The sequence below is a fragment of the Desmodus rotundus genome, chromosome 11 (genome assembly GCF_022682495.2).
Source record: "Desmodus rotundus isolate HL8 chromosome 11, HLdesRot8A.1, whole genome shotgun sequence".
Lineage (NCBI taxonomy): Eukaryota > Metazoa > Chordata > Mammalia > Chiroptera > Phyllostomidae > Desmodus > Desmodus rotundus.
In genome coordinates, this window is record NC_071397.1 from 83,115,336 (window position 1) to 83,140,813 (window position 25,478).

General features: G+C 41.9%; 1 protein-coding gene across 4 annotated transcripts in view; it reads left to right on the top strand.

Moving 5' to 3' along the window:
* Window positions 1-23,218: 23,218 nt before the first annotated feature.
* The window catches only part of ARFGEF3 (ARFGEF family member 3), a 166,346-nt gene continuing 164,086 nt past the window's right edge, over window positions 23,219-25,478 (top strand). For 3 of the 4 annotated variants that reach the window (XM_024551901.4, XM_024551902.4, XM_024551904.4), the window contains exon 1: window positions 23,220-23,632. In XM_024551901.4, coding sequence (XP_024407669.2) covers window positions 23,548-23,632 — 85 coding nt within the window. In that variant the 5' untranslated portion in view covers window positions 23,220-23,547. Of the gene's footprint in view, window positions 23,633-25,478 lie in introns of all 4 variants that reach the window. The other variant, XM_024551900.4, reaches the window with a different exon arrangement.

Genomic DNA, 25,478 nt, shown 5'->3' on the forward strand with positions numbered 1-25,478 from the left:
ATTAAATTCTTACAAAACAGAGTACTGACTTTGGGAAGAGTGGTTTCAGACAAAGAGGGAGTTCTGTTGGCATCTCAGTATCTCTGAATAATTTTGTACTCCATGTAACTTTTTTCTTACTCTAGTGGATTTGAGGGAAAGAGCTCATTAATGCTGGGGTGAAAACAAGGGAAGTATTTCTTTGGAGTTTCTGGAAGACACTAGACCAACTGAGGTTAGGTTCCCACAGTATTGTCCCTGACACGTGACTCAGACTGTAGGACCAGACAGGTGGCTCCAGTTCTGACCATTTCGTGCTCAAGCTGTGTGACGCCGGTCCACTTGATTTACTTTGGCCTCAGTCTCCTTATCTTTAAATGGCAGTGCTCACCCCATTAAAAGAACTGACATATGTAATCTGCTCAGGATAATGCCTGCACAGAGTGAGCCTCAATGTAAGGGTTGACAATGATGATGACAATCTTTTTCACATAGGTTCCTCACTGTAATAAGGTTGGAAATGGGCTTTTTCATGTTTATTAGGAGCTAATTCTATATATGAATACCACTGTAAATCATTACGTTATCATAGACAATACAATCTTTTTTCTTTTAAAAAAATTTTTATTGTTATTCAATTACAGTTGTCTGCCTTTTTTCCCCACCCCTCCCCCCACCCCAGACAAACCCCCTCCCTCCCCCACCTCCACCCTCCCCCTTGATTTTGTACATGAGTCCTTTATAGTAGTTCCTGTAATCCCCTCTCCCCACTGTCCCCTCCCCACTCCCCTCTGGCTATTGTTAGATTATTCTTAACTTCAATGTCTGTGGTTATATTTTGTTTGCTTTTTTTCTTCTGTTGATTATGTTCCAGTTAAAGGTGAGATCATATGGTATTTGTCCCTCACCGCCTGGTTTATTTCCCTTAGCATAATGGTCTCCAGTTCCATCCATGCTGTTGCAAAGAGTATAAGCTCCTTCTTTCTCTCTGCTGCATAGAATTCCATTGTGTAAATGTACTATAGTTTTTGGATCCACTCATTTGCTGATGGGCACTTAGGTTGCTTCCAGTACTTGGCTATTGTAAATTGTGCTGCTATGAACATTGGGGTGCATAGGTTCTTTTGGATTGGTGTTTCAGGGTTCTTAGGGTACAATCCCAGCAGCAGAATTGCTGGGTCAAAGGGCAGTTCCATTTTTAATTTTATGAGGAAATTCCATACTGTTTTCCACAGTGGCCTCACCAGTCTGCATTCCCACCAACAGTGCACTAGGGTTCCCTTTTCTCTGCATCCTCTCCAACACTTGTTTGTGGATTTGTTTATGTTGGCCACTCTGACTGGTGTGAGATGGTACCTCATTGTGGTTTCAATTTGCATCTCTCTAATGGTTAGTGATGCTGAGCATCTTTTCATATGTCTCTGGGCCCTCTGTATGTCTTCCTTAGAGAAGTGTCTGTTCAAGTCCTTTGCCCATTTTTTAATTGGGTTGTTTGTCTTCCTGGAGTGGAGTCATGTGAGTTCTTTATATATTTTGGAGATCAGGCCCTCGACAATGCAATCTTTCAATCTAACCATATTCATGAAATGATGGATTATGGTAGAGAACAGACAGTTAAATACCTCCCCCTGCTGGATAATGTAGGGATTGCAGAGGACTTGACAACATAAATTACACCTGGAAAAAGTTTCTGCTTTTATAGATGGGTGGGGTGGGGGGGGGGCGGGTTGTGGTTACAAAACTAATGAATAGTACAAACAAAAATATATAAATATATAATTTTAGAATAAAAATTTGTAGTTTTACTTTCCCATCCAGAGAAAGTAACCGTAATAATAATAGTAACATCTGCTGGGATTTTACTAAGTGCCAGTGTTTCACACCCACCTTAGGAGGTGTGCATTACTCTGACCTTCATATAGACAAGAAGACCAGGGCACAAAGAAATTCAGTAGTTTGCTAACGACTTCCCAGCCCCTGACTGGTAAAGCGACACTCCACCTTAGGCAGTTTGACACCAGAGACAAATACTATTTACAATAACCAGTCATAGGAGTTTGAGATATGTTTCTTCAAAAGTTTCCTTCTTTCTCTCCTTTCCCTCACAAACATCCAACCCACTACCATTCTCTCCCAAGCTGTAATGAAATGACCCTCCCCTGCAAACACACAAGCTGCTGTTCTCTTACTAGTAAACCTAAGTGATGGGCATGCAGTAGAATATGCCCCAAACAGAAGTCGGGCAGTCCAAGTTCTACTTCTCACTGACCCTCCGTTTGTTTCCCCTCTAGTCCTTGTCCAATTTCTCTTCTCCCTGCTTATGCAAACTTTTAATTATCTCCACTCTCCCATCCCTTTTCCTCCCCCAGACAACCGTAATCTCTCTTGTACCAGTGATGTGATGGCAAAAGCTTAACAACCAACTTTCTGAAGAAAAAAAAATCCTTAATTTTTAGCAATTGTCAATTTCCATAATGTAAATACTCCCCCATGGCTGATTTCCAGCCACTAACTTGATGTCACTGAGCACAAAATTAGGAAGAAATATACATAATCACCTGTTGAAGCTAGTAAGTGCACTCCAGTGCATCTATCCCCATATCCTACAGAAACTGCTCTCTTTTTCAAAGGTTACCAGTGAGCTTGTATTCAATAAGTTCAATAGATATCATTGGCCTCTTTGTTGCACCAAGTACTTTGACGTCTCTCTCCATGAAATGTTCCATAAAGATGTTAAAGCCTGGTGCCCAAAGACCACCAGGAACACACCTGTAGTCAAAATTAGGTTTATTAAGTCACCACAGCAATGGAGACTGAAAACCATGTGGCACTCCAGGGATGTCTCAGGGAAAGGGTATTGGGAGGGCCTGGTAATAAGAGTTAGGCTTATGTTTAGTGACTTTGGAGAGAGTTCAGGAAGTTGGTGTTTTGTTCTGAGTTATTGGGTTGTCCAAAAAGTCCGTTTCGTTTCTTCCATAAAATATAAGACAGTTTTCATTTTCACCAATAGCTGTTGATTTGGATATGTTGAGTATGTTGGCTGTCTCCAGCATGGTGTAAGGTTGATTGTTCTCAGTTAACGCCTTGATATGATTGCTATCAACTTCAACTGGTCTTCCCAACCATGGGGCATCGTCTAGAGAGAAATCTCCAGCATGAAACTTTGCAAACACGTTTGATCAGTTACAGCACCTTCTCCATACACTACACAATCTTTTTTTGCATTTCAGTTGTGTTTTTGCCTTTCTTGAAACAATCAAGTAAAATAGGCTGAAATGATCCATCTTTAATTTTAAAATGGCTACATAAGAATTCACCAATTTTGATAGCTTTTTAAAAGGCATGCTGATATGACAGCTGTCACAGTACAATCTAACAAAATTGTTTCTTTTTTTAAAGATTTTTAAATTTATTTTTATTTTTAGAGATAGGGTAAAGGAGGGAGAAAGAGATGGAGAGAAACATCAATGTGTGGTTGCCTCTTGCACACCCCCAACAGGGGACCTGGCCCACAACACAAGCATGGGCCCTGACTGAGAATCCAACCAGTGACCAGTGACCCTTTGGTTTGCAGGCCAGCACTTAATCTGCTGAGCCACACCAGCCAGGGCACAAAATTGTTTCAAATGAAGTTAAACGCAATTAAGTGCTACTATGGCCATCTTATGAAAAAAACCAAACCCAATAAATACATTATGTGCTGATAACTGCTATCTTGTTTTATTGATGCCTGGTGGGGTTTTTTGCTTTGTTTGTTTTGTTTTCTGTATTTACACCTGACTGTGGAGTGGTCTTGTTCCATCACAATTACAGAGTAACCTTGTCTGATATTCATATTCTGTGAAATTATTTTTGTTCAATATTGGATCATTATGGCCTAGCTACTGGTTGCCAGACCAACTACCAACTGTCAGGGATCATTTTTTTGTTTTGTTTTGTTTTGTTTCTCACTTTCTTTCTCTCTCCCTCTTTCCTTCCTCCTTCCCTTCCTTCTTTTTTTCCCCTTTTTTACTGGCTCTCTGTTGAATCTCTCCATCCATATCTTCCCTTTCTCCTGAATGTGCTAGTCTTCCTCTTCACCCCGCACCCCCACCCCCAGCTCTCACCCAGTGTTGTATTCTCTGGGTTTCTATGCTTGTGCAACTTTTATGTTCATTCTATACATGTTCTTTGTGTTACACCATCCACTTTCATAATTTCAACTCGTGCTTATATACTCATGCCTTGCCGATATGTGTTTCGCCCACGCTTTTTTTCCTAACTTCAAACTTTTATATTCAATATCCAGTGAGATGGCACTACTTAGATTCTCTCTCAAACATTTTCACCTCAACCAGCACAGAGTTCAAATTGTCCTCTCTTCTGCTAAACCATTATCTTCTTTCTGAAGTCCCTGTTGTACTTGAGAATCTTATTTACCAAAACTGAATCTAACATCATCCTTGACTCTTTCTCTTATATCTAGTTTAAATGCAACAATTGAGCCCTGGCTGGTGTAGCTCAGTGGATTGAGCATGGGCCTATGAACCAAAAGGTTGCTGGTTCAATTCCCCATCAGGGCACATGCCTGGGTTGCAGGCCAGATCGCCAGTAGGGGTCTTGCAAGAGGCAACCGCACATCGATGTTTCTCTCCCTCTCTTTTTCCTTCCCTTCCCCTCTCTCTAAAAATTAGTAAATAAAATCTTTTAAAAAATTATTTAAAAAATGGATGTGGTAGTTGGAAGTTTTGCTATCCACCTCATATCTCAAATGTTTCTACAATGCAGACTCTCTGTCCTATTCTTGCTTCTCCTGCCCTGTTCATTTGCCTTAACTGCCCAGCTGCCTTCCAGCTGCCCTCCCTGTCTGCAGTGCTGAACACTCACCGTCTCCCAAGTCCATCTTCCACAAGATGACTAAAATGACCCAGCTCAGAGTACATCTGACCCCGACACTCTCCTCAGGCACCTCACTGATTCTTTCCCACTTCTACCATCAGGAATGAAATTCCTAAAACTGACATACAAATTCTTCTGTTACCCTTTCAAATCTCATCTGTCACTTCTGCTTACCTTCCACTTTCCAGTCTTCTTTTTTCCCTCTCACAGACATGCTACTATTTTTGCCTTTATTCCTCAGCTTATTTCTGGAATGCCTTTCTTTCCAGTCCCTGCCCTATTTACCCAGTTACTTCCTACTGCTCTTTTAAGATCTGCTTCAGACCCCATGTCTCCCAAGCAAACTTCCCTCAATATTGGCATGTTCTCTACAGTCCCATCTCCAATCTAAGATAACAATGTGCTTTTTCTCTGTGCTCCCAGAACTCTTGAAGCACATGTAACAATCAATTTGTTATATGATCATCTCTTTTATGTCCCTGTTAGACTTTCAGATCCTTGAAGAAAGTATTCATCTTTGTATCCTGAGGACCTTTTCCAATGCAGTATGAAGTAACTGTTTGCATAATACATGAATGAATGAATGAATGAATGAGTGAGTGGCTATGCCAGTAGCTACTCACCTATGAGATTTGGCCTCTCTAAACTTCAGTGTATTCACTGATCTGTTGAGGTGGTTAAAAAAAATGAACCTTAAGAAAATTCTATGAATCAAAATTGAAAAATAAAAATTTATTCAGAACAGTAGGTGGCAGCAGAAAGTTGTTTTTCAGCATAGTATTTGCAAGATTCAAAGTTGCCCAAACACTCATAGAAAAGCCCAGAGTCACATTGTGCGATTTTAAAAATGCCTCCATACTTCAGTTGACAACACTGTGGTCACACTGGTTCACTAACTGTGGGAAAGGTACCACACTGAAGTAAGCGGTCAGTAATATGGGAAAGTGGGTGCAGTATGGGACTCTAGAGTCACTAGTTTTATGTAAATCTGAAACTAGTCTAAAAAATAGTTAATTTTTTAAAAATGCTTCTATATTGTTTGACATACAATTTTTTATACAAAAACTCCAATATCCATCATTTTCTTTGTATAAAATTAAATATGAAAACCTCAAAATCAACAATCAAATTTTAAAAGTAAGTTTTTAGATATTCAGACATAAAGGTTATTTATTTAACTATATAAATAATACCATTTAAACATTCTGTTGTAATCAATGTATTATATATTAATTTTAAGAAAATTTGAAGGAGACAGAAAGTACAAAGAAGAATAAGAGTCACCCATAAATGATCACTTTTTTTTAACCAGAGAAAATTGCAGCTAACATTTTGACATGCTTTGAAGACATTTTTCTCCATGTGTTCCAACAGTTGCAATCCTTCTGGCTTCTACAACATACATTCTTCTGGTTTCTGCCTACCCTTTGCAGGGTCAGATCTGCACTCTAGCCCATGGAGCTCATCAGAGCTTGGTCTGGCCCCCTTTTGTCCCTCCACATTTGCCCCATTGGTGACCTTAGCTGTTTCCGTGGCTTAGATACTAGGCTGGAAGCTTTTGAGTTTATTTACAACTCAGACTTCTAGTATTCACCAAGTTGAATGTCTCACAGGCATCTGAAAGTTAAAACAGCCCAAACTGAGCCCTTTCACCCTAAAAGTTATTCTTCTCTCTTCAGTGTCTTTTCCCTCTTAATAAATGGTACCAGCATCCACCAGCTTCTTAGAATCCATCCTCTACCCACCTCTCCCACATCTAACCCGTCAGAAAATCTTTAACTGCCACCTGAAAAAAACGTATCTCAAATCCATGCAACCTTCCCAAGTCCACTGTCACCATCCTCCTCCAAACCACTAGCCTTTCTCACTTGGACTACTGTAACATCTTCCCAATTGATTTTTTACCCTGTTAGAGCAGCCAGAGAGATGTTTAAAGATACAAATCACTTGCCTACTTACGGTTTTACCAAAACAACAGTGGTCATGTCACTTGGATTGAAACTCACACTGCTGGTGGTAGCCTCTGCCCATTTCTGTTAAAAGAATTGGTGTGCATTTTGTCTCCTGATAGAATTCTGACTGATACAATATTTAATTATTGAAGAGCATCAGAAAGAAATAACCCCCATAATCTCATCACCTGCTCAAAGATAAGCACAGTTAATACTTTGATATATTCCTTTCTGCTTTGGCAGAAAGTATTATATACACTTTTGTTTTTACAAAACCAGGATCAAACTCTAAATATGACTGTATCCTATTTTTCTTTCACTTGATAAGTAAGATACGAATGTTTTTAATTCCTTGGTACACACTGCCAAGTGATTTTTCTGATTATATTTACTACCAACAATATTAAATACCTGACTTGTCCTACCTTTGCTATCTTTGATTACTTTCCCTGTTTGGATCTTTACAAGCTGTGTCATACTGCTTGTAAGTTTCAGTTCCTCTCATGCACACAGCACTGTGCCAGGAAGTCGTCTGGGAACCCAGAGAGGACCCCAGAGCCTCCCCTCAGCGCTCAGGTGCTGGGAAGGGACTGCCACCCCGTGATGCTGATGACAGTGCACAGCTGTCCGAAGGAGGGGCTGTGCCCAGGGCCAGAGAGGAGGGCGTGTCACTCATGGCCCTGGAGCAACAGCACAGTTATGAAGAGACAGGGTGGTTTCAGGCCTCCTGTTCTCTGTGACCTAATTCTAATCTAATTCAGTTCGTAGTCCCTGCCTAGGACCGGTAGAGCAACACCACCAAAGGGACTCATGGCCAGTCAGTGGGAGCAATGAACATTTGTTTAAAATTGCTATGATGGGGAGAAAATGCAAATAACTGTAATTGAATGACAATAAAAATTTTTAAAAAATTGCTATGCTCTAGGAACTCCACAAAGTTATACTGCAAGTAATATCTCTTTAAATTCTCCCAATTAACTGTGTGTTAGATGCTGTCATGCCCATTTTACAGATGAAAACAACAGAGCAATAAGTAAGTCACCTTAGTGACCCCCAATCTCCTTGTGGCGATGTTCCTGCTGTGTCCACTTCATCACATTGACGTCATGGTCTCTGAGTTGAGATAAAAGGTGTTCCTTAGGTAAGCACGGCATGTGGAACAAACAGGTAAACAGAGTTAGTGAAGGGCTAGTATACACGCACGTACACTTGGCACGGATAATGGCTGTGCCGCAACATCAATTCCAAACTTTGAAAGTCACTAGGTAAACAGAAAATGAAATACTGGGCTTAAATAATGTCTTTTGAAAAAGTTTAATTCGAAATAATAAACACGAACGTTTACTGAATGCTCTAAGTTACATGTGGCACTATTCTTAGTACCTGAAAGGTACTCATTATTTTTTTATTCTCAGAACAGCCCTCTGAAGTAGGCGCAATGATTATATCTACTTTGCAGATAGGGATACGGAGACACAGATAATCTGAGTTACTTGTGAAGGTCACTCAGCAAGTTGGTGTTAGAGCCCAGACCAACCTTCTCAGTCTAAGGCCTCAGCATCCAACTACTATGCAAATAATAGTAACAGCAGCTAACCCTTCTATAGCACTTACTAAGTGCCAGCCCCTGTTTTAAGTAAACATAGTTTTTCTTATCCTCACAGTATCATGAGCGATGTACACCAATGGCTTCTATGTGCACTGATGGGGAAACTGAGGCACAGAGCAGCTGTATGACCTCACAGGTAACACCATTAGTAAGTGGCAAAGCTGGGCCTCAAACCCAGACATCTTGGCTGCAGACTGTGTACAATGACCTCCTAAAACTCAGTTTAGCGTGCGTGTTCGTGAAGTAGTGGAGTCCCTCTCAAGTGCGAAGAGCAAACCCGGTTGTTGGTATGTGTTTTAAGACGACTTATCTCTCCAAACCAGTGTCAGAGTGTTTCTCTCTCTCTCTCTCTCTCTCTCTCTCTCTCTCTCTCTCTCTCTCTCTCTCTCTCCTTCGTCTCTCTCTCTCCCCACTGTAAAGACAATTACTGTGCTCTTGGGATGATCACTGAAATTCAGGTTTTATGTTCTGGGGTTATTTCAGCCTGGAAATTGTCCAATAAATATTCAGCTAAGACCTAAAGTGTAAATGTGTATGTATTTTAAGGGCATACACTTACACATTGAGGTTTTAAGAATATATTCCCAAAGATAGGGAAGGGGATAAAGAAAAACACAGGTCCAAGTTGAACAGTTACATTAAAAATTATAGAAACTTGTTTTGTTAGTGAATTAAAGAGACTGTCAATGTTAAGGAGACTTCTGTATGCAAAATTCACACGTTTCAGTCTGTCTCTGATATGGACATTAAATTTATAGAAATGTTCATTTATCTCGAGATTTTGGTATGTAGTTAGAGAATCTTAGTGTGCTCAAGAAAAACAGGAATCCTTGAAATCTCAAGTGGTGAAACAAATTATGGTTATTCTAGAGGAGGATTTTTATGCTTTTGTTTATTTTTTAATGTTTACAAATCACTTCAAGAATCACAAAATAGTTTATAATTGATGCAGTTTGATTATAGTTATTTTATGGCAAGGGGATTATTTTTTTTTACTTTTTGAATGATTTAAAGTAATGTCTCTTTAAAAATAGCTGTGAGTTAATCAAGCACTTTATCAGTTGGGTTTGCAGCAACCAGAAAAGAATATAGACAACCACCCCCCCTCCCACCACTGCCAGTTCCTTTGAGTTTACCAGTTAATATGGAGAGCAGCTCATACTGGAATATACATGGAAACAAGTAGCATTAAAAATATTTATGACTCAGGGCTCAGTAGAAATGAGTAAGTAGCTGTTTGGAGGGCAGCTGGAAGCAGAATTATTCAGTAGACAGATGTACTAGTTTTCTACTGCTATGTAGCAAAGTACTACAGACTTAGAGACCTACACAACACCCAGTCGTTAGCTCAGAGTTGTAGTTCTGAGGTTGGGGGTGGGGGATGCTCAGAGGACCGTTCACACTCTTCACTACTCAGTGCGCCCTTCAGTGACGTCAGAGGGTCAGCTGGATGAGGCTCTTACATGGAGCGCAGGGGAAGAGTCTGCTTCTGAGCTCTTTCATGTCGTCAGCAAAACCCAGTTTTCTGTGACTGTACACCTGAGGTTCCCACTTCCGTGCTGGTGGTCAGCAGGGCCCTCTCTGCTCCTTGGCCTCCTCCACCTCCAAAGCTGGCTACAGGGCATCGAGTCTTCTCATGCTCCGAGTCTCTGACTCTTCCACTGCAGCTGGGGAAAACGATGGACCTTTACTGGGCTTGTGCGATTAGACTGAACCCAGCCAGTGGTCTCCCCTTTGCCGGATAGTGTAACACGGTCACAGGAGTGACAGCTCTTCCTACTTACAGGTCCACCCGCAACTCAGAGGGGAGGATTATCCAAGGGTGAGTTATTGGGGGCCACTCTAGAACAGTTCATGAAGAAGGAGGGGCCGGGGTGCATCTTAAAGGAAGGACAGTTCTAGGTAAATAAATGCACTAAAAGGTTTACCCCAGAGAGAGAAATGGTTTATTCGTTCAACAGATATTTATATATTGACATCTGATTATGGGATTGAAATGATGGGCAAAGGAGGCGTGAATCCTTGCCTGATGAAGCTTGCAGAAGTGTAGGTAGAACTGCATGAGCTGCGTGCAGGGACAGTGAGTGGTCCACAGTGTTGGGGACAGAAACAATTCCTCTAAATGGATAATTTATGGTAAAGAGTAGGGTCATGCGGGTGTGCTTGTCAGAGAAAAGGTAGATATGTGATGTTTGGAGGTGTTTAGGAAGAGGCAGGGAATTTTATGTAAGCAGCCCGGGGCCCCTGGAAGGAAGAAGCAGAGACACCTCACCTTTCTTCTAGAGACCTAAGGTCGTTAAAACTCGCCTAAATGGGCTCTAAAATTAGCACCAATGCTTCTTGAGATCATCCTTTTAAAAAGGAGGCAATATGCTTTTTATAATTTTAATTTTTCAGGGTGTCTAAAAACCTATGAAGCAGCACATGACCTGTGTGCTATTAGTTGCCCTGATGGCATGGTTATAGATCCACTTACTGATCAGAGCATCGAAGAAAGGGCAACAAGGACCATTCCCACTGAATGTCATAGAGATGGCACTAAGGAAATTCTGGGGCTTCGACCATACTGTGTCTTGTAAACACTAGGGCCAAAGCACTGCGCCATTATCTGGGACATAGCCCAGTTGGGTTTCTAGCGCACTGGCTGTCGGCTTTCTAGGCCAGAATCTTTGGGAAGTTCTGGGACCTGAACAACAGCTATCCCATGCTGCGTGAGGACTAGAATGGGTTCCAGCCAGAGGTCTTCTGAGAAAGCTGCCCAGCACTCAACCTGACTCGAATCACCGCCAACATTCCAGCGCATCTCTCCAGAGAGGGGAGAACTGTAGACAAAGGGAAGAGAGACCGGAGGGCAGAGATAAGCCAAGAGCAGAAAGCCATGGGGGGAGGAGGCTCTCTCCCTGTGCTTGGTCAGTAAGGCAGAATGAATTTAAAGTTCCCCTCTGAGGGACTAGATGACACCATCCGCCTTAAATGCAGATCGTGCACCAAATTTAGTTCTGTCCCCAAGTCTTGGAGCAGAAGCCCGGACCTCAGCCTCCGCCGTTTATCTCCCAGCCAACATGAGGGAGGGAGAGTTGGACTAGGGGAGAGCTGGAGTTTCAGGCTTCATTTTGCAACTAGATCTATGACTTTGGAAAAGACTCTAAGTCTCTCTGGAATTCATTTCTTCAATCTGTAAGAGGCCAGGGTTGGATCAGCTGACAAGAGCTATAGAATAGGAGTGGAAATCAATTATCCTGGTAATCTGAGTCTGAGAAGCACTTCCCCTGAGATATCAAGAAAATCAGGACAAATGTGTTAGTGATGATTCCTGAAGCCTTTCTAGATAATTTCATAAGTTTCCCTCTTTATCCTGATATGTTTATGTACAGCCAATATACAGTTTTAATTGATGGAAAAATAAACATAATATCCAATAGACCTATCCATGAATATTTAGAGACATGGGGTGAGAATATAAGAATGCAAGCCAAATACCATATGCCTAAATATTTAAAAGTTATAAATCAAGGCAACAAACCATGGAACAAAATCTATTCTCTCCTCCTGTCTTGACAAATATACCTTTCTAACAACCTGGAGGGGCAGGTGGGAATTTAGAGATCATAGAAAGTTGACTCCCAACCCATCCTCAATCTTTTCCCCCCTCTGGCTCCTGCCTGTACTGCCCAGACCTCGTGTACCCCAGTGGGCACGTCCCTTGTCACAGGCCAAGCTCTGGCCAAATCCTCTGCAGAAAGCTGCCCTTGGCAACTACATAGGCCAGGAAGGACAAACACCAGCAGTGCATTTGGACCTTGGGAGGATGGACCCAGGCTCAGGTTGATAAACAGGGAACCTGTGGGACGTGGATGCCCAAAACAGAGTACTGGATGTGCCCTTGGCCTTGTGGATTCTTTGTCCCATGGGGAGGGCACAGTTAAAGGCTGCCTAGTGTGGGACCCTTGAAAGTCAGGGATTGCAAAGCTTTGCAGCAGACCTGACAGATCTCTCCACGAGGACTGACATCTGAACACCTATTCCTCGTGTTGATGTGGTGGAAACACACACCATGGAGCCCCATACACTCAAGGGAAATGTGATAGAAGAGACTGACGACCCTGATGCAGCTTACATCCTCTGCGCCGCTGTCCATCTCCTCCTCTGCCCAGGCACATTGGGACACCTTCACTACCTTCCCCTGCTCTTGACTCAGCAAGTCCGTTCTGCCATCATTAATTAATTTTACCTTTTGATTTAGCCTGGCGAAGTTTTCTGAATTTTGTTTAAAATTTAAAGCAATATCTTTATATGCATGAGAAAGGACTGGGAGGATATAGAATATATGAAGTCTGTCCAGAAGGTATCCAGCCATGTCAGATGAAAAATAGAGACATTTACTGAAGAAGATACAAGATACAAGAAACATTGTACATAGGACAGTGATGCCTCAGTCCCTTTTGAAGTAGGCAGCTTGGGGCCTCACACAGTTCACCCAGTTGCCATCAGTTACCCCATTGTATTTTCCTGAATCTCATAGACAGTCTGAAATCTCTTCCCTTTCACAGATGACTTTAGTTTTGGGAAGAGCCCAAAGTCACTGGGTGCCAAATCTGGGCTGTAAGAGGCCTGAATCACCTGGGTGATTTGATGTTTCTACAAAATCTCTGCACGAGACATCATACATGAGCAGGTGCATTGCCATGATGAAGCTGCCAATCACCAGTTGCCCACACCTGCAGCCTTATGAGTCATCCGAATAGTTTCCATGGAGGAATGTTCAAGTTTAACAAAAAATCTGATGCAGATTCATTGCTCTACTCACTCAGTCATTTTGAATGCCATGGCCACACAGCACACATGCTCACTCAGCAGCATCTACCACCCCCACTGACTAGTACAGTGAAGTTGTCGTTGTTCACTCAGGGGCATTCTGGTCCACTCTCCTTGGCTGCCAGGTTACATAGATGTCATGCAAACCATCCTTGGTACATTAACAATGGCCAGACTTCTTCAGAACAGACCTCGGATGTTAACAAAGATTATATGTGAGTGGTAAATTAGAGGTGATTTTTACTTTTGCTTTTAAATTGATCTATATTTTCTACGGTAAATGTATTAACTCATTTAAGAGAAATAATCACAAGTAATGTGGTTTCTGCTAAAGATTATTTAAGCATGTACTAGTATGCAACACATGAATGGTGTGATTGGGTACATAAAGCTTTGCTTTTGTGACTCGATTTTTCTTGATTCTTATAGATACAGTTCTACCACATGCTCTTGTCATTATGGATCAGGATTCCAAGATATAAGGTAGCCATAATTACATCAACCGTTCACTTACCCATGGATATTTAGATCATTACCAGCTTTCTGCTATCATCAGCCAGGCCTCAACAACCATCCTTGTGCATATTTCTGCAAGTATGGCCTTGGGTGAATCTCCAGCAATAGAAATAATGGGTCACAGATGCAAACACATGGATATTAAGAAATTTCCCTCCACAACGGTGGTACCCATTTTCATTTCCACTGAAAGGGTGTGCGGTTCTAACAGGTGCTTGCCAACACTGCCTTTCACAAATGCTGTCCTTTTTGCCAGTCTGATAATCAGTGGAAAGATGCGGTATCACCTTGATTGGATTTTCAGCCCATTGGGCATTTGTATTTCTTAACAACTTAAAATTAAGACTCTGCCCAGAGCTGAATTTAGGATTACTGCTACTCAGAGCAGGAAATAGGGAGAAGAAGTAACCTCTCCCTTCTCTGAATTTGTATCCAGTGTTATTTGGTGGTTGTTTCCTGTCAGATTTACATGCCTGTCAACCTGACTATGAGCCCCTTCATAAAATTGACTTCACAGGCCTAAAGTATATGAATGTAGTAAAAAAAAACCCCACAAAACCAGAAGTGGGTATAACCTTACCCAGGTAAAACTTATTTATTTGTAATAAAATCCGAAATCCTTTCTCAGGTCCAAAAGCCTCTCGGATTCTGGCCCTAGCTAATCTTGCTAATCTTGCCATCCCCGTCGGGACCCACATTGCCTTCCTCACCAGGCTCCCTCCTGGCCTTCTGACTGCCCCCCCCCCCACGCCAATCACGTCACTGCCCCAAGGGCCTTGCAGTTACTGTTCCCTCTACCTGGAACACACATCCCCAAGCTCTTCACACGCTCAGCACAATGTTATCCTTCAGGCACCAGCTCATTCCCCGTCTTAAGGAGGCATCTCCCACTCAGTCACTCTACCACCTCATCCTGTTTATTTTCTCTCACATGGTCTTTGTGTCAGGGACCCCAAGGCCACACAGTCAGACTCAGTGAATCACTGGAAGGAATCACAGGGCTTAAGTAGTTGTTACATGTATGGTTGTAGTTTGCGACGGTGAACGGACATGGATTAAAATCAGCCAAGGGAAAGGTGCATGGGTGAGGTCTAGGAGAGGCCAGGTGCACGTTTCCAGTGGAGTCACACAGAGATGCCCTTAATTCTCCCAGCAACACTGTGTGGCAGCTCGTTGGAAGTAGGGCCAGCCAGGGAAGAGCACCAAGCCTTGGTGTCCAGGGTTTTTATTGTGGGTCAGTCACATAGGCTTGCAGTGTCCATGTGACAGACCTTAGTATTTAGTTTCCAGAACCCCTGTCCCTGCTCTGGATGTCAAACTGACACAGCCTGGGTGAAGGCGTCAGGGATCTAAAGATGCTCTTATCAGGAAGGGTATCCTGAGGGCTCAGGAGCTGGTCAAGGACCAAGTCTCCAGAAGACAGGCCTTTCTTTGGAATGTGCAAAGTTTGAACGGCCCGGCTGAGCTATCCCTACTGTGCAGCCTGAAATGTCCTTGTTGCCTGAGGATCTCCTCCAGCAGAAGTCGGCTCCGAAGGCAGGAAGGCCTGGGCTGTGTCCTCCCAGAGATCAGCCCAACGCCGGGCACAGACAGGACTCGGTGGGTCTTTGCTGAAGAAATAAATGAATGAACAAATGGAACATTTGAATAAGTATTTACAGTAAGTTCCTCTTAGCTCAATTCTCGTAGAAATTTTGTCACACTTATATACCCTGAGAGCTTGGGAGGAAATTGTAAAACAACATTTTTACAGAGAAAAACAGTCCTCTAAAGTTAGGTTTTTATTAGCATAAAATTCTCAGCATTCCTTCAAGCAACATTTAAATTTTATAATTACTTGACTTGGCATGATAATTCTATCTAAACATGTCAGAGGTATGAAAAGTAATCTTGGCTTTGTAATGAATTTCACTTTATTGCAAAGCCTGACTTTCTCAAATTATAGTAATAATTCTACTATAATGTTTTCTGAAACATTTATGAATTCCTTTAACTTAAATTCAGCAGCATCTTAATTTCTTGAACTTCCTGATATGGAAATATCTTTTTATCTAATATCATAATTTCTTGCAATGTATTCCAGTGGAGTAAAAAATTCCTTCAGTAAACGTAATAAGTTTCCAATATAGAACATTTCTGCTTTTTGTGAGGGGGTTGTTTTATGATTACACTACCTGATACTTAGCTTTTGCCATCTGCTCTAACCACTAATTATAAATGACTGGAGAAGAACTCACAAACACATAAAATAAAAGTGATTTAAAATCCCCGTATCGGTTTCTTTCATTATAAAAGTGCTGCTAAGAAGACATTATTATTCATAATTATTCATGATTCAGGCACAAATTATAAAGTGAACTGGTTATACATGCAGAACAATTTGTTTTCTGGACTAAAGATTTCCTGAAGCTAATATGATGCTGTGATATGACTACATTGAAATTTTCATAGCATTTTCAGCATTATGGCACAACAGAAAGTAAATTATTTAAGGGATGATGTTTATGGCAGGGGTGGCCACAGAGAGATAAATAGTCTCTGCTGCATTCACATTGTTTGAGACAAAAGGGATTGTTAGGGAAAAAGAGAACAAGATTAGAAGATATACACATACATGTACACATGTGCACATACATGTACACATACAGACAAACACATGTGCACGTATACACATACATATACATGCGTGTATAGCAGATATAATCATAACAACGGATCCTGCTGTAGTAGGATAAATCTTACCGCGGACAATGAATTTCAGCTCTGACTGAAGCCACAGTCTCATAGTCACACTGTCTCACACTGTCCTTATTCAAAAGCGTAGTCCCCTTGCTTTTGGAAAAATCATTGCCCTGCTAAGTCAAATACTGACATAGATGATTCTGCGATAACCTTATACTTCAGTAATAATAATCAACACCTGGGTGCTTGTTAAAATCACAGCTTCCTAGGCTCCATGCCTGTAGAATGTTTCTATAGTAAGGGAGGAGAGTATAAATTTTATCTTCCAAATGGTATTCTGGTCCAACAGGAAATGTCTAGACAAACCAGACCACGTGATTGTTATAGGTTGGGGTGTATAATTCCCAAAAATAAGATTTGGAAATGTTGCTGAATTGGGACTGCTTCCTCAATGTTCGTAAACAGGGAACTACTTGGACCCCCAACACTTCAAGGAAGCCTTCTAGCTATCCTCAGCCACCTCTCTTTCCCATTTCTAAACTTTTGGTCCACTATCTATGCTCTACTCTTACAATCAACAAATGTCTTCTTGCTCCCCAAGGAAAACAGAAGTCATCAGGCGTAGCTCCCACAAATTCCCCTTCCCACCTCAGCAAACTAAACATCATCAAACCCAGCCTTCTGTCTCCCCCTCTTCAACTGTAGATTGGTCTTGTCCCCTAACGGGGCCATTGATCTACTGGAACTCTAAATATTGTCTTTCTCATACCCTTAGGGCACTTGTTTCACTCATTAGTCTGGCTGCCTCCTGCTTCTTCAGCCTCTGCCTTTATATCTCATTTCTTTCATGTAAACGTAGTTCCACCAATAGGCTCTGTAATCTCAAATCTGCCACCAGTCTGGTGTTTTTCAAATTTCAGTTCTTCACCCATTAGTGTGTTATGAAACCAGTGAGTTCATTTTACCAGAGTGTACCCATTTGGGAAACGAAGCAGTGTGGAACTTAGGATAACCGTGCATATATTCAAAGTTCAAGCAGTCTCTATTGCAGCAAATACTGGGGACAACTAAGTTGACTGACAGCTGGGGGAGGGATGTAATGACAATGCATTGGCCAGGAGTCAGCCATTCATTCTTCTGTTCACTGGTTTCTCATTGCATTTTCTGGATTCCATCATAATTGCATCAGGAGAGCTGATGTTTTACAGTTTAATTGATGCCAATGTAATTAACAGTTAATTATGAAGTGAAGTTTGAACAATTTTATCCACTGTTGGTAAAGGCAACAATATTTCCATCAAGTTTTGGTTATAAGTTAATAACTTTCAATGTGTCTTTGGATGAGGCATAAGTGTTAGGCATGGTTGACTTTGTAATAATTGTGCACTTCAATCAAACTTCTGTAAGTTATCCTTAAAATAATCCATTAATTATTAGAAGAAATAAGAATATGGATGTGAAAAACACAGTAGCATGTTCTGATTGAACTGCTAGATCTGGGCCCATAATAATGACAACGTTGGCAAAAATGTTCCTTCTAGCCAATAAATTTATAAATTTGAGCTATTGTCCAGAAAAATAAATGCAACCCTTTTAATAAAGATTAATTATAGCTTTTCATATGCTCAAAGCTACTGAAAAATGTATTATTTGCAATGATATTCTTACAAGTGAAAACTTAAAATCTTACACACACACACACACACAACATTGGATATACAGGAAGTCAAGGCCCTCACATATTTTCAAAGAAAAAACTATAAATTTGTCAACACTGTTTCATGTAGGTTACTGAGAAAGGATTACTATCATATTATTTGCATGTAGTTGGCAAATGACAAAATTACTCACACGGTTGCTGAAAAAATTACTGTCATCTTATACGGGTATAGTGAACATGATTCTTGAATGATAAATCGGCTGAGAAATTGGAAACTCTAGTGAAAACACATTCTCTTAACAAATTTTAGTTCTACAGAAGATGCAAAATAAAAAATGAAAAAGGAAACAAATAGAAGAATAGAATTAGGTAGATATGAACAGACATAGGTTATATGATTCTACTTAACAAGAGCCTTAATATTTATAGTATTTACTCATAAGTTAACAACCCTTTCAGTTTTTGCCAAATATATTGACAAGATAATTTTTATAAGGGGATTTATTGTGTTGTTTAAATTTAACCTAATACATAACTGATTTCAGTAACCTAATAGAACTTGAAAAAATACATTATTTGAAAAACATAAAATGAACTGGTAAGTTGTAATGAAATTGCAAGTGATTCAGAAGTAAATAAGACCAGGAGACATAGCAGAGTAATTCAAAACATTGTCAGAAATTAGCATCTGCATTACCATTTGGAATCACTTTCACATATTGTAAAGATTTGGCATCCTAAGAATTCTGCCAAATCTGTTGAACTTGAAAACAAAAGTAGTGATAGTTGTTTAATTTCATTAAGAGAAAGGTTTACTTTTTGATTTATTTTGTTAAGAAACGGGAGCTGTGGCTGAGATGGGTGGACCCCACCAAACCCACTCCCTCTGCCCCAGGGGCAGAGCTGTGATGGGGCCCTGGACCCAGACGGCCTCTGCCATACGGTTGTATCTCTGTACCTGTCTTCACCAGCAGAATAAGAGAAGGGATCTGTGTGATTTCTGTTGTACATCTGAGGCCCAGGCTCATCTACTCTCTTCCTCTTCTTATGGACTAGAACATAGCCCACCTAGGACGCACCTTTGATGCCACAAATGGGAACAAATCTCTAAGGGATGATGATCTCCTGGAACTGCTGTGCCAACATGGACCACTCCCTCAGGACTTAATTTAAGAGAGAAATAAAAGTCTATGTTCTGCACAGTACTGTATCTATTGGGTCTTTGCTAAAGCAGCTTAGCCTGTCCATTATCGAATATATGTACATGGATCATACTGGAGTTACTGGTTGTTAGGAAGAAATACTAATTAAGCTTTATGAATGCAAGAATGGGAGCCACATTTTTCTGTTTAAAAGAAATCTTATTTAGCTAACATTTCTGAGCTGATATTTCAGCAACAAAATTGGCATATATACCTCACTTTTTTTACATTTGTAATTAACTGAATTTGGATCTTTAGGGAAAGAGTAATAATATATTTCAAGATGCTGAATATTTCCAACAGTTACAAAAAACATTTAAAGTAATTGCCATGGTACTGTATGTGCTCAACATTTTGCAACACAGAAAGAAAACATTGTTTTCTGATACATTATCTATATGTACACTGGGTGACAATAAAAAGGTTATTTTCTACTGAGTTGTTGTTTTTTAAAAAAAGTGTTTTAATGATTCTCTCACTCTTCTTCATAGCCAGCATCTTGAGCGGGTTGTTTATACATGTGATTCTACCTGCTCTCAACTCTCCGCAGCCAGGCTCTCTGCCCTCATTACTATTCTGGGGCAGGCTTTCTAACTAAAGTCTCACATCCGTTAGATCCTTTTCTGTGTTTATTTTGGTCCGTTCTGTTGCCATTGACCTCGTTACCTGATTATTTTTGTTTCATTTTTCCACTACCTTAAAAAAAAACCCTTTGCAATTGTAAAAGTAAAAACGCTTTACGGCAAAAATAATCACACTGATAACCCCACCAGATATAAACACTATTAACATTTCATGTTTGTTTTCCAGCTATATATGTATATATTTTTATACTTATCTCTGCATCCACATCAAATATTTAAATAATAAAATTAAAATAATTTAGTACATAGCATTTTACAATCTTCTTATTTAAATATATAGAAACCACTTTTCATGTCATTCAAAATTTCTCTCCCACGTTATTCTTTTTTGCCATTTTATTTTATTTTTTTAAGATTCTATTCATTTATTTTTCAACAGAGGGGAAGGGAGGGAGAAAGAGAGGGAGAGAAACATCAATGTGTGGTTGCCTCTTGAGTGTCCCCTACTGGGGACCTGGGCGGCAACCCAGGCATGTGCCCTGATGTGAACCCAACTGGCGACCCTTTGGTTCACAGGCCGGCACTCAATCCACTGAGCCACACCAGCCAGGGGACTAAATTTTATTTTAAATTAGTTTACCTTCAACATTATTTTACATTAGTTTCAGGTATCCCACATTTTTATTAAAGGCTCTATAGTGTGCTCCTTTATGGATACATATATTGTAGATTATCCATTTCTCCATTGTTGGACATTTGTCTGAAGTTTTCAATTTTTAAAAACTGATTGAACAACACATTGTACATTGAAATCCTTGTAGAAATATCTTTACCCACTTCCGTAATCGCTCGCTCAGGATGACTTCCTGGAAGTGGGAGAGCTGGGTCGGAACCTCATCTATGCTGTGTACACATCCAGACCCCCTCCAGGAATGCGGCACCAGGTCACCCTTCCCCCAGCACCCGGGACGCGTGACAGGACCTAATCGGCCAGCTCCTTACTAACTGGGCAATAGCATTTAAAATCTCTTCACCAATGTGATTGATAAAAAATCTTATTTTATTTTAAAATTTGTCTCTTTTTATTAATTAATAGGTGCTTGAACATTTTTCATAAATTCTAAGTCAATTGTATTTTTTCCTCTCTGAACTGACTTCATATTCACTGTATTTTTTAGAGTGTGCTTCTGTTTTTTAATACTTTGTAAAAAACATTTTTTACAAAGCTATTCAAGCTTTATATCTCTGAAATGGTTATATTTTTTCTAGCTTGTATCTTACGCAAATTTGTTTTTAACTATAAGGATAACAAATATCCTTAAAGAGTAAAAAATGTAAATACAAAATTAGAAGGTGGTTTATGCTCTTCCCTCCTTCAATCTATCCGTCGGTGTGTCATTTCTCTTTTAATTTCATGTGAAATGTCTGACATACAGGTTCTACATGTTGAAATTAGCAGAGCTGTTTACCTTTCCTTTTGGTCAGTTTATGCCTTAGCTGGCTGTGAGAAATAATCTTAATGCAGTAAGATAAATATACTCACTTACATTTTCTTCTAAACCTCTTATGATTCAGTTATTAAATTTAACTTTTGAACATGTTTGTAATTTATTTTTCTATATTTTATAAAGTTGTGAACTATATTTTCCCCAGTTAACAATGTAGTCTAATATATTATCTACTACAATGTTTATAGTTATTTTATTTTATTTTACTTATTTTATTTGTTGCAGCATTGGAAAGAAACATGTTTTAAAACCGTGGCTTCATGGGATGTAAATGGTGAGCAGGATGCTTGGGGGCTGAACAGTTTTTCCTCCTCAGTAGGAAGAGGACTTAAGAAGTCTGAACACATGGCCCCACCCCTCAGCTCCTGGACACCCTGCCCCGACACTCCCTCTCCTGGCTGCCCTCCCACACCTCAGGTTTCTGACAGCTCCTTCTCAGCCTCCTCTCCAGGCATCTGTTCCTCTGCCTATCATTTGAGGGCAAGAGTTCCCCACCTTCCTCCCTGGCATCCTGCTCTTCCCATTCCATCCACTGCCTCCCAGCAACCTTTGCCAAACCCTAGGCATCAACAATCTTAATACTTGAGTGTTCAAATCCTCATTTTTACCACGGAGCTGTATTCCGAGTTCCTGCCGAAAGGTAACACTCCCTATGGTTCTCTCATTATCATTTCAACCTGAACATGTTTAAAATTGAACTCATAAAATCCCGGATTCCAAACCCTTCTCTCCCTCACTCTAACTTGGAGGACGGGTCAGCATCCTCCCATTTTCCCAAACATGAAATTTGGAAGACATTCCATATGCTACCACACCAGTGGCTTAATCCTACTGCTTCTACCCCCTAAATATCTCTTGTTCTATTTCCCTCAATTCCTCTCCACCCGCATTGGCTTAACTCACTTCTAGGTTGCTGCAGACTCTTCCAGCTGTCGTCCCAGCAGCCAGTCCTTCGCTCTGCAGTTCATTTTCCTCACTACCGCTATATTTGCATTTTTAAAGAAAAATCATTACACTTCAAATCTTAGTTCCCAATCACAGCTCCCAAGACAGGGAAAAAGTGAGTTTCCCGATGAGATTTCTGCTTTTCTCCCCCTTTCCTCCACCCCATGGCCTCCATCAGTGAAGAAGGCTTGAAGTGACTGAAACACCAGGCACTCTCTCAAGGTTCGAGGCCTCCCCTGGCCACCGGGGGCGCCTCCCAAGTTCAGCCTAAGGGGTCTTCATTGGGGAAGTTTTCCTTGTTCATACTCTCCCACCCGCACCCAAGTCTCATGGCCCTTTGCTGCTTGTACCCCAGTGTGCCCCCTTCCTTTTTTTCAGAGGAAAACAATTTAGCACAAAAAAGGAAAGGAAAGGAAAGGAAGAGAGATTTTATAAAGGGGTTTTGGATTCAAGATGTTTTGAGTCCAACTCTTGTTGGTTTGGGAAGTAACTTATCCTCTCTGGGCTAGGTTTCTTCGTCTGCATAATGGGGATATTAACCTACACACACACACACACACACACACACACGAGAGTGTTGTGTACATGTTGAGCAGAGTCAGTGTAATCACAGGTAGCGCCTGGGCCGGGCACCGAGAGTGGTACCTAGAGTGACCCGGAGGAGCTGATCACTAAATAGGGAAAGCATGGAGCAGGGGGTGTAGAGGCCTCCGCGACCGGGACAGAGCCGCTCCCCTCGCCCCAACCCTGCCTGCCTGGCGCAGGGGGTGGAGCGGGCAGGACAGTCGAGAGGCCCCTCCCCGCTGCCAGTCCGCGGTGATCAGACGCTTCTTAGGGCCGAGTCCTGCCAACGACCGGCAGCAAGCCTCCGCAGGACATCCGCCTCCACCTTTCCGCGAAGCCTTCCCGTCCCAGGGGCCGTTCGCGGCGGCCCGGGCTGGCGAGCGCCATTCCAGCCTCGAGCCGGGAGCCCAGCGTCGCCGCCACCGCGGCGCACGGACTGCACCTGACCCAGGCGAGCGGGCGGGGCGGGGCGACGGGACTGACGTGGCCCGCGGCTCCGAGCCGGACTGATTCATCTGCCGCGGCACCGGGCCGGATGCTGGCGAGCGCAGCGGCAGCCTAGGCGCGCAGGGCCAGGGAGCGGCGGCGGCTTCCCTTCTCCGGCCTCGCGCGCTTCTCTAGCTCTCGGCTGCCAGGCCCCTGCGAAGGTCAAGATGGAAGAGATCCTGAGGAAGCTGCAAAAGGAAGCGTCCGGGAGCAAGTACAAAGCCATCAAAGAGAGCTGCACCTGGGCCCTGGGTAAGCGCGGAGCGCGGCGCGGGGCGCTGGGCACCTGCTGGCCGGCGGGGCGTCCGTGCTCGCCGCCGCCGCCGGAGGGCCGCGCGGGCTTGGGCTGAAACGGCCCTGATCGTTGGGCGCTTTCGCTGAGCATCTGTTATGCATGCATTTCGCGCAATTGCGAGAGTTGCCTCCTTGAACTGATGTGCGTAACGAGAATCTTGGTTCAGGTGTTGACATTCGTCCACCCCTATGGTTCGTTTATCTTCTCCCAAACCTTAATGGGGAACCTCTCCTCCACGCCGGGCGGGTACCTTCTCTAGATCCCCAGCACAGAGGTCCCTGCTCACGGGCTCTGAAGGAGAGAGGACCACAAGCCGGTGCGAATCCAGGGGCCCAATTATGAATCGCCTGTAGGGAAAACGGAAGTTGGACCATCAACCCGGATCCCGACACATGGTCGAGTGTAACCAGGAAGGAATAGCTGTTTAATTTGATTTTCCTGATAGAGGCCAGCTTGTTAAGTATGAGCTGTCATGTTTATTGTACATGGAAAAATAACATATGGGTGGGTTTGTGTAACCTTTGCAGTTCTGTTGTGGTCTGGCCTTCAGACAGGTGGGATGGAGATATGTGAGCTGTGCAGGCATTGAAATAAGTTCCAGGCAGCAAATCTGTGTTTCCTATCAGACTCAGGTTGCAGAGCTCAACCTCAGAGGATGAGCAAAGACATTGCAATCAGGCGAGGATATGGGCAATCGAGTCTGTCTGGATGGGAATGCAAAGAGATCAGGAACACACTTTGGGTGACAGTGTTGCTTTAAAAAAGGAAAGGCCAAGGAGAAACCAGGGCAGCCCTGTGGGCCTCTGGCTTTGCCCAAGTTCGCATGTGATTCCTCATTTGCCACTCCATTAAAACATAAAATCGAAATCCTTTCTCTCTCAACCAAAAAATAACCAGTACTTGACGCATTATACTGAAAAGAGAGAAAAGTGCCAGGTGTCCACTAAATGTAAAATTCTTACGGTGCTTTAGATGACTCTGTTAATATTTAGGTCTGAATTCACATATGTTTGGGGCTGTGTGTACAGATAATCATAGTAATATCTTTTTTTTTTACATCTGCATATTTTCACATTATTTTCTACAATATTATCTAGGAAGTCGATCTTGTAGGCAGAACCAGAACTTGACCAGTTGTTTACTATTAAAGAAAAATGGGCCAGATAAATATGTGAGCAGCGAGGCCCTTAAAGCCACAGTGCTGTTTTTGCGTTGCCATTGTCATTCAGCTGAGTGATTCAGAGCCAGATTCCCAAATGCCTCTACTGAAAGGTCACAGATGGCTGGCTAACATAATAAAGCAGGGCCCAACTGCACTCTAAACACGCCGTTCCTTGTAGTCATTATTATTTTGCTGTAATTTAAGCAGATTTTGGTAAAAGGGAGAAGAAGAGTATTCTAGTACTTTTAATGTTTGAACTTTGATGCTCAGCATCCTGTTAAGTTAAATTGCAGTGCTGCTGAGTTTAGGTCCTTGAAGCTACCCAGGAAGGCCAGAGCCCAGGCAGGTAGCTTGTCCGAGTCAAGAGCCTAGAGTCCAGCCTGACTGTAAGAGTAGAGAGGTTTTCTTTCTCTAGTTAGCGAGATGAGACGTGCGTGCATGAAAGGGTTAAATAACAGTGCAGGGCATTCATTGTGTAGGCCGGAATGAGTCAACCAGGAAAACAGATCAAAGAGGTGGGGATGGCAGAGGTCAAGGGGGGTGGGGGAGGGTGAAGGCTGTGAGCTGGTGGGACTTTTGAAGTAGATTTGACTTTAAGAATGGATAAGCTCTGGGTTGCTTCTTTTCTTTATTTATTATTT